Consider the following 10239-nt stretch of genomic DNA (forward strand, 5'->3'; position numbering starts at 1 on the left):
CCCATGGTATCGCCCACTGACCATCCAGTATCCCCACCATCTACACTCAGTGTTCACCCAGGGACTGAGATACCCCATGGTATCCCCCACTGACCATCCAGTGTCCCCACCATCTACACTCAGTGTTCACCCGGGGACTGAGATACCCCATGGTATCCCCCACTGACCATCCAGTGTCTCTGACCATCTACACTCAGTGTTCACCCAGGGACTGAGATATCCATGAGGTCTGTCTGTGAGCAGTGAGTTGGAGGGGAGGCTGAGCTGGGAGACAGATGGAAACCTGGTTTAGAGAAGGAGGAAAGGATCCAGCCAGGTTTGATTTGGGGGATTTACTACGAGGGCGGAGAGTGAGCCTGAGGTTATTGGTGCTTCAGGGGTACACGCCGCTGTGTAACATTAACTGTGCTTTATATTAACATTAAATATCTTTCTGTCACTCAGTCGCAGACTTCGCACTCACTGACCCGTGTGTAAATCACACAGTCCTGGACCAGTCCTGGAGGAGCACGGATTGTAATGGGACTGAGTGCATCGGAACCCTTCAGTGTGATGGGGATCTTGTCCAAGGATGGTACAGATTTAAAAGGTAACGTGAGGGGAAAATGACAGATAAACTAGTCAATAAGCCAGAAGTAAATGTAGAAAAGAGAGCAGAGTGTGGGATTAGGAAGCGGTTGTGTAGAGAGAGCGGGATCATCAGTCAGAGCAATGGGGCAGGGTGTGAGTGGATACAGGGAAAGGGGAACGGTTTCTATCGGTTGATCATTGAATCAGTTCAGGGGCTGACTCTGATTGTTGTTTCAGTTCTGGCGGATGGAAGATTCCGGAGACTGTGATCTCAGACACTCACTGCTCCACATGGGCCCCCGGCTGGTTAAACGGTACTGTCAGACTTTATAATCTCAGATTTACATTCACTGTCCAGCACTGTTCACCTCGGTTACATTCTTCAATATTTATAATCCTCATTTCTGGAGCTCATCCCACTGTGGGCCAGGGAGAAGCGACGAGGACAGTTTGTTTTAACTGGGCTGGAAATCGCTGCTTCAAGACCTGGGAGATAAAGATCAAAAACTGCACCAGTTACTACGTTTACCAGTTGAAGCCGACAAGCACCGGTTGCGATGCTTATTGCACAGGTACATTGCGGAATGTGAATGGCCCAGAAGAGTGACTCTGGGATGTCCCGTGTCACCCACCCACAGCAATAAGACAGTTACACACGGCGGGCCTCCCCTGGTTGTAAGGGACACCACAGACAAAGGACCTGAAACACAAAGTGGTCTTTTCACCAAAGCTCCAGGGAGCTGAATCAGACACTGTTCTCTGTGTGTGTCGGACACTGTTCCCTGTGGTGTCCCCTGATGGTGATAGACCCCCAGTGTAGCCCTGGGTACCCCACCCTCCCTCTCCAGGCGTTACAGGTCACGGGGAATGGGATTGGGATATTTGGGGTTATAGAAAGACTGGTGTCTGGCAATCTCGGGGTTCTAGTACCAGAATTATGACCTGATCTGGTGTTCTCCTCTCTGCACGCTTCCAAGTCTCTCTTCCTTTATTACAGACCCAGGGACATCTCCAACTCAGGGGCCCGAGGAACAATCCCGTGAAACCACTGACCATCCATCCACTATCCCAGCGGGGCCGACACCCTCAGGTATCTGCCTTGTGGGGTCCATTCTACACAAACTGCTCACCCGGTGTGACTGCTGAAATCCTCAGTCACAGAGATTCATCCATCTGTAACTGAGGGGAGTGGCCTGCAGTGACTGAGGGGCGATGGATTGTAATATGGGCAATGGCAGACATTTAGAGACCGCATGGATGAAATACAACAATTGTACATCCCTGTCTGGCGTAAAAATAAAAAAGGGAAGGTGGCTCAACCGTGGCTATCAAGGGAAATCAGGGATAGTATTAAAGCCAAGGAAGTGGCATACAAATTGGCCAGAAATAGCAGCGAACCCGGGGACTGAGAGAAATTTAGAACTCAGCAGAGGAGGACAAAGGGTTTGATTAGGGCTGGAAAATAGAGTACGAGAGGAAGCTTGCATGGAACATTAAAATGGACTGCAAAAGCTTCTATAGATATGTAAAGAGAAAAAGGTTAGTAAAGACAAATGTAGGTCCCCTGCAGTCAGAATCAGGGGAAGTCATAACGGGGAACAAAGAAATGGCAGACCAATTGAACAAGTACTTTGGTTCGGTATTCACTAAGGAGGACACAAACAACCTTCCGGATATAAAAGGGGTCGGAGGGTCTAGTAAGGAGGAGGAACTGAGGGAAATCCTTATTAGTCGGGAAATTGTGTTGGGGAAATTGATGGGATTGAAGGCCGATAAATCCCCAGGGCCTGATGGACTGCATCCCAGAGTACTTAAGGAGGTGGCCTTGGAAATAGCGGATGCATTGACAGTCATTTCCCAACATTCCATTGACTCGGGATCAGTTCCTATGGAGTGGAGGGTAGCCAATGTAACCCCACTTTTTAAAAAAGGAGGGAGAGAGAAAACAGGGAATTATAGACCGGTCAGCCTGACATCGGTAATGGGTAAAATGATGGAATCAATTATTAAGGATGTCATAGCAGCGCATTTGGAAAGAGGCGACATGATAGGTCCAAGTCAGCATGGATTTATGAAAGGGAAATCATGCTTGACAAATCTTCTGGAATTTTTTGAGGATGTTTCCAGTAGAGTGGACAAGGGAGAACCAGTTGATGTGGTATATTTGGACTTTCAGAAGGCTTTCGACAAGGTCCCACACAAGAGATTAATGTGCAAAGTTAAAGCACATGGGATTGGGGGTAGTATGCTGACGTGGATTGAGAACCGGTTGTCAGACAGGAAGCAAAGAGTAGGAGTAAATGGGTACTTTTCAGAATGGCAGGCAATGACTAGTGGGGTACCGCAAGGTTCTGTGCTGGGGCCCCAGCTGTTTACCTTGTAAATTAATGATTTAGATGAGGGGATTAAATGTAGTATCTCCAAATTTGCGGATGACACTAAGTTGGGTGGCAGTGTGAGCTGCGAGGAGGATGCTATGAGGCTGCAGAGTGAATTGGATAGGTTAGGTGAATGGGAAAATGCATGGCAGATGAAGTATAATGTGGATAAATGTGAGGTTATCCACTTTGGTGGCAAAAACAGAGAGACAGACTATTATCTGAATGGTGCCAGATTAGGAAAAGGGGAGGTGCAACGAGACCTGGGTATCATGGTACATCAGTCATTGAAGGTTGGCATGCAGGTACAGCAGGCGGTTAAGAAAGTAAATGGCATGTTCGCCTTCATAGTGAGGGGATTTGAGTACAAGGGCAGGGAGGCCTTACTACAGTTGTACAGGGCCTTGGTGAGGCCACACCTGGAGTATTGTGTACAGTTTTGGTCTCCTAACTTGAGGAAGGACATTCTTGCAATTGAGGGAATGCAGCGAAGGTTCACCAGACTGATTCCCGGGATGGCGGGACTGACATATCAAGAAAGACTAGATGAACTGGGCTTGTATTCACTGGAGTTCAGAAGAATGAGAGGGGATCTCATAGAAACGTTTAAAATTCTGACGGGTTTAGACAGGTTAGATGCACGGAAAATGTTCCCAATGTTGGGGAAGTCCAGAACCAGGGGTCACAGTCTAAGGATAAGGGGTAAGCCATTTAAGACCGAGATGAGGAGAAACTTCTTCACCCAGAGAGTGGTGAACCTGTGGAATTCTCTACCACAGAAAGTTGTTGAGGCCAATTCACTAAATATATTCAAAAAGGAGTTAGATGTAGTTCTTACTACTAGGGGGATCAAGGGGTATGGCGAGAAAGCAGGAATGGGGTACTGAAGTTGCATGTTCAGCCATGAACTCATTGAATGGCGGTGCAGGCTAGAAGGGCCAAATGGCCTACACCTGCACCTATTTTCTATGTTTCTATGTTTCGATATTCTGGGTTATATAAAGACTGGTATCTGACATTCTCCAGATCTAGCATCAGCCTGATGGCCTGTTCTGTCATTCACCACTCTCCCATGTCTCTCTTCCTTTATTACAGACCCAGAGACATCCCCAACTCAGGGGCCTGAGGATCAATTGACTCTCCAATCCACTGACCATCCATCCACTATCCCAACGGGGTCTACAACCTCAGGTATCTGCCTTGTGGGGCCTATTCTACACAGACTGCTCACCCGGTGTAACTGCTGAAATCCTCAATCCCAGAGATTCATCCATCTGTTACTAAGGGGAGTGGCTTGCCGTGACTGAGGGGCGAGGGATTATAATATTTGGGTTATATAAAGACTGGTATCTGACATTCTTCGCATCTAGCATCAGCCTGATGAACTGTTCGTGTTCTCCACTCTGCATTCGCCCATGTCTCTCTTCCTTTATTACAGATACAGAGACATCCCCAACTCAGGGACCCGAGGAACAATCGACTCGTGAAACCACTGATCATCCATCCACTACCCCACAGGGGTCAACAACCTCAGGTATCTGCCTTGTGGGGCCTATTCTAAATGTTCCTTTCTCCCAGAAATATTCAGTCCCTCAGATTAATTCTGGTCTCTTACTGAGGGGAGTGGGATGCAATGACTGAGGGGAGTGGGATGCAGTGACTGAGGGGAGTGGGATGAGGAGACTAAGGGGAGTGGGATGCAGTGACTGAATGGAGTGGGATGAGGAGAGTGAGGGGAGTGGGATGCAGTGACTGAGGGGAGTGGGATGCAGTGACTGAGGAGTGGGATGAGGAGAGTGAGGGGAGTGGGTTTGGATGATTGTGAGTTATATGTCGACTGGTATCTGACATTTGGCTTCGGAATCTGCCTTCTGGGCTCCATTCTACACAGACTGTTCATCCTAATAACTGCTGAAATCATCAGTCTCCCTTTCTCTCATATATATATATATATATATATCTGTCTCTCTCTCTCTCTCTGTATCTGTCTCTCTCTCTCTTACTCCTGTGTTCCCTCTCTCTCTCTTTCTCTCTGTGTCCCTGTCTCCCATCTTTCAGGAGGGTGGGAACATTGCAGGTTCTCAACAATTCAGGGAAATTAAATCCCTCCCTCTGTCTTAGTCAGGCGCAAATATATCGGCCCGAGTGTCCCAAAGCAGGCGTGTCATCAGTCTGTGCACGCAGAGCCATCACTGTCAGTCACTGGCTTTGCCCGGTCGGTGCTGTCACAACACAAGTTGCTGTCTCTTGTATTCGCTGTGTAAAATCATTGGGGCAAACACGGGACTATATAATATGCTGCTTCACTAATCTTCTCTCTCTGTCCCTCTGTCTGTCTCTCTCTTTCTCTGTGTCCCTGTCTCTATAACTATGTCTCTTTCTCTCTGTGTCCCTGCCTGTAGCTCTCTCTGTCCCTCTCTCTGTCTGTCTCTCTTTCTGTCTCTCTTTCTCTGTGTCACTATCTCTATAATCATGCTTTCTCTCTGCCTCTCGCGGACTCCCTGTAATTACCAACACACTCCCGGAACCTTTGAAAATACTGACATATTCCCAGGGACCCCTTGTAAATTATGACACATTCCTGGGACCCCCTGTAAATACGGACAGACTACTGGGGACCCCCTGTAAATACTGACACACTCCCAGGGACCCCCTGTAAATACTGACACACTCCCGGAGACCCCCTGTAAATAGTGACACACTCCTGGGGACTCCCTGTAAGTACTGACACACTTCTGGGGACCCTCTGTAAATATTGGCACAGTCCCGGGGACCTCCGTGTAAATACTGACAAAATCCAGGAATCCCTGTAAATACCAACACACTCCCGAGGACCCCCTATAAATACTGACACACTCCCGGGGACCCCCTGTAAATACTGACACACTCCCTGGGACCCTGCTGTAAATACTGACACATTCCCGGGGGCCCCCTGTAAATACTGACACCCTCTCCCAGGGACTCCCTGTAAACACTGACACACTCCCGAGGACCCCCTATAAATACTGACACACTCCCGGGGACCCCCTGTAAATACTGACACACTCCCTGGGACCCTGCTGTAAATACTGACACATTCCCGGGGGCCCCCTGTAAATACTGACACCCTCTCCCAGGGACTCCCTGTAAACACTGACACACTCCCGAGGACCCCCTATAAATACTGACACACTCCCCGGGGACCCCCTGTAAATACTGACACACTCCCGGGACCTCCCTGTAAACACTGACACACTCCCGAGGACCCTCTGTAAATACTGACACACTCCCGAAGATCCCCTATAAATAGTGACACACTCCCGGGGACCCCCTGTAAATAATGACACACTCCTGGGGACCCCCTGTAAATACTGACACACTCCCGGGGACCCCCTGTAAATACAGACACACTCCCGGGGACCCCCTGTAAATACTGACACACTCCTGGGGACCCCCTGTAAATACTGACACACTCCCGGGAACCCCCTGTAAATACTGACACACTCCCGGGGACCCCCTGTAAATACTGACACACTCCCGGGGACCCCCTGTAAATACTGACACACTCCCGGGGACCCCCTGTAAATACTGACACACTCCCGGGGGCCTCCTGTAAATACTGACACCCTCTCCCAGGGACTCCCTGTAAATACTGACACACTCCTGAGGACCCCCTGGAAACACTGACACACTACTGGATGTTGTAAGGCTGTCTTGCTCTTTTCGCTTCGTTGCTTTAAATGTCCAATTACGCACACACTCAGTTGTAGTAAAGGCAGGATCGGGTCTTTTATTTCGACATTCATACTAAACAAACCCAGTATGGAAGTTACTGACATACTTTACAAAGGCAGCTCTCTAGCTTGCCCAGAGTTCTGTGGCTGCTTGTGACACACCTTCCAAGATTCCAGTGTGTGAACAGTCCGTGTGTGTCTGTGTGTGACAAAAGTCAGTTCCATACCTAAAAAGCCTTTGAACCCTTATTTGTTTGCACAGTACATTTACACAATTAACATGCAGACAATGTGGAATCAAAAATGGCATTGTCCTGAAATCACGGCGTACTGCTTTCTGAATCGTTTAACATACAGACAATGTAATCAAATGATTATTCGCATAGTAACAAGGTACATCATCATCGTAGGCAGTCCCTCGAGTCGAGGATGACTTGCTTCCACGTCAAAAAGTTCACAGGTGTTTCAATAATGGACCTAAAATTCCAGGTCCGACTAAATCCTGAAGGATGGAAGATGCCTGTGTGTGGATTGTTTAACGTGGGGTGACCGTTGCACACCAGCCACCACACGGGTTTGACAGAGCGAGGTCTTGGCCTAGTGGCAAGGATCAACCAAGACGACTGGAGACCAGCTCTGCTGCACGGACCTAGTGCGCACATATCGCAGTGTGGGCTGGGCCCGTGCTGCCTCTGGGCCCTCGCCTCCCCTGGGCCCCGCCCTCACGCCTCTCCTGGGCTCCAATCACGTCCTCTACAGTCTCTCACCGCTTCTTCGCCCCGACCTCGCCGCTCCTGCTGTACCTGCCCACGCTCCAATCACCGACCTGGACCTTAGTGACGTCCCTTTTCACTGTCGTCGCTCTCTTGGTGCTCACAGGCCGGAGACACACAGACTGCTGGGCCAGGCTGCCACACTGCTCCCCCTGCTCCCCGGCCTGCTCCGATGGTGCTCGCAGGCCGGGGGCGCACAGACTGCTGGGCCAGGCTGCCACACTGCTCCCCCTGCTCCCCGGCCTGCCCCGATGGTGCTCGCAGGCCGGGGGCGCACAGACTGCTGGGCCAGGCTGCCACACTGCTCCCCCTGCTCCCCGGCCTGCTCCGATGGTGCTCGCAGGCCGGGGGCGCACAGACTGCTGGGCCAGGCTGCCACACTGCCCCCCCTGCTCCCCGGCCTGCCCCGATGGTGCTCGCAGGCCGGGGGTACACAGACTGCTGGGCCAGGCTGCCACACTGCCCCCCCTGCTCCCCCTGCTCCAGTGGTGCTCGCAGGCCGGGGAGCACAGACTGCTGGGCCAGGCCGCCACACTGCCCCCCCTGCTCCCCGGCCTGCTCCGGTGGTGCTCGCAGGCCGGGGGTGCACAGACTGCTGGGCCACACTGCTCCCCCTGCTCCCCCTGCTCCAGTGGTGCTCGCAGGCCGGGGGCGCACAGACTGCTGGGCCAGGCCGCCACACTGCTCCCCCTGCTCCCCGGCCTGCCCCGATGGTGCTCGCAGGCCGGGGGCGCACAGACTGCTGGGCCAGGCTGCCACACTGCTCCCCCTGCTCCCCGGCCTGCCCGATGGTGCTCGCAGGCCGGGGGCGCACAGACTGCTGGGCCAGGCTGCCACACTGCCCCCCCTGCTCCCTGGCCTGCCCCGATGGTGCTCGCAGGCCGGGGGCACACAGACTCAACAAGGTACATTCAAATACAGACAATGTCATGAATTACTATACACAACTCACATGATCAGTGGAGGAGTTTCTTTGATTCTATGCATAGATTATTATTCGCATAGTAACAAGTTACACTCAAAACTCAACATTTTATTGGCTAAAAGGCATCATATCGTCTAGCAGCCTCTTTCGATCCAAGCATCCTGTTTTTAATCCAAACTTCAGTCTTCCACTTTTAACCCTTTTGATTTCTCCAGATTGCGCCGAAGCAAAGAGTTTCAGAAATGTCGGCTTGCCCTCCCTCACTGCCCCACTTCTTCTCTTTGCCTCTCTGCAGGTCCTATCTGGGTAACATTTTCCAAAGTTGTGTGAATGTTCTTACTTTCCGCAGTGTGATGGTTAATGTCCACAATTGCTTGATTCAAACTCTGTAGCTGTTGAAATCCTGTCTCCATTTCTGCACTTCCTTCTTCCGAATAGCAGCACGATTAGGGTCAAAGTAGGGTTGCTGCAGACTCGGATTCTCAGGATACCATTTTAAAGTCCGGAGGTCTGTGATCACCATATCCATTTTCACTTAAAAGTCAACTTTCAATTTTTGATGTTTCCGACTGAATTCCGTGCTGTTTCCATTCAGAAATGTAAACTCCCAATCGGTGTCTTCGACCAAGTCTGTTGCCCTCGGCAAGGTTTTTCACAATTGTCTCTGCTTTATGGGAGAAGTGTAACAACATAGAGTAAAGGATGACAGAAATGCTGAATAGTCAGTCGAGAGACCCAGTCCTTCTCTCAGTTCACCCTTCGGAACTGCTGTAACTTCCTCTCTCGACATTTGCAACGCTCCAACTTCTATTTCACATCCTTTAAGATCATGTTTGTAACTCCCACATTTGAGCGTTTCTCTGAACATCTCATCAGTTCTGAGACAGCCCATTCCTGCAGAAACTTTAAATGTTTCTGAACAAGCTTCTCCCACTGCTTCCATCTCTGACTGTTCAGTAACTGTTCCTCGTGTATCTGGGGTGTTGGGGAACTGTCTCTGAAGGGGGGAATCCCCTTCCTCCAGGAGCCCCTTCATTTGTCCAGCAGACCCTGTGTCCATTACCCACTGCCCGTCCACACAAGCCTCGATAAGGGTATGGCCACCCCTATCCTGAAGTAAGGGTCTGAAAGAAACGATGTGTGTGGTTGAGGTGCGGCATCCCGATCGCAATTCCCCCTCACCTGCAGAATCTACCCCCGACCTCAGCAACTGAACCCAGGTATCATTCCTGTCTGTGACTCCAGCTTCTCGTTCCTCATTCTTCAACTTTTCTTTTAACTTTTCTAATTCTTTAGTCAGTCTATCTCTGTCCTCTATCAACTGACGGGTCTGGATCCAGGCACCACCAGGTCCTGCTCCTTTTACGCGACTCCTCGCGGGATTCATCCACTCCGGCCCTTCTGCCTTCCATCGCTGTAACCCCGGTCTCACTTCCATGACTGAGATTCCTGCATCTCTCTGACACAAGCTTTCTACCCTCGCCAACCATTTATCAAAACCATCGTCCCCGCCCCAGGCAACTACTTCCAGAACTACTGAAGGGGTTAGGAAAGTCAAAATGGTCTCGATGTGTATCATCCCCGTAATGACTGATATCAATCCAATTACTTCCCAAACTTTTACATAACTGGAATATATGTTCCCCCGCTTCCCTGGGTCCTTCCCCTGGTAATAATGCAAGCCGCTTTATTAACTGTGGCCCTGAGTGAGCACCAAAGATTGCAGCTATGATTTGACCAAGCAGAGCCCTGGAAGTTGTTTCAAAACCGACTACCTTTTCCCGGTGATTCCCTAAAGCTCACAGAATTGTGTGATCCCTCTGTTTCTCTGATATGTTCCCTGACTGCCACCATCCCAGAATATTACACCACCATTGGGC

General features: G+C 50.4%; 1 protein-coding gene across 1 annotated transcript in view; it reads left to right on the forward strand.

Moving 5' to 3' along the window:
• Positions 1-9899, forward strand: part of LOC139254650 (putative uncharacterized protein DDB_G0290521) — a 57528-nt gene extending 47629 nt beyond the window's left edge. Inside the window, exons 3-8 of the mRNA XM_070873772.1 lie at positions 445-589; positions 808-884; positions 1568-1660; positions 4044-4139; positions 4387-4482; positions 9829-9899. Of these exons, the coding sequence (XP_070729873.1) occupies positions 445-589; positions 808-884; positions 1568-1660; positions 4044-4139; positions 4387-4482; positions 9829-9899 (578 nt within the window). The remainder of the gene's footprint in view (positions 1-444; positions 590-807; positions 885-1567; positions 1661-4043; positions 4140-4386; positions 4483-9828) is intronic.
• The last annotated feature ends 340 nt before the right edge of the window (positions 9900-10239 follow it).

This window comes from Pristiophorus japonicus, unplaced genomic scaffold (assembly GCF_044704955.1).
Source record: "Pristiophorus japonicus isolate sPriJap1 unplaced genomic scaffold, sPriJap1.hap1 HAP1_SCAFFOLD_565, whole genome shotgun sequence".
Taxonomy (NCBI): domain Eukaryota; kingdom Metazoa; phylum Chordata; class Chondrichthyes; family Pristiophoridae; genus Pristiophorus; species Pristiophorus japonicus.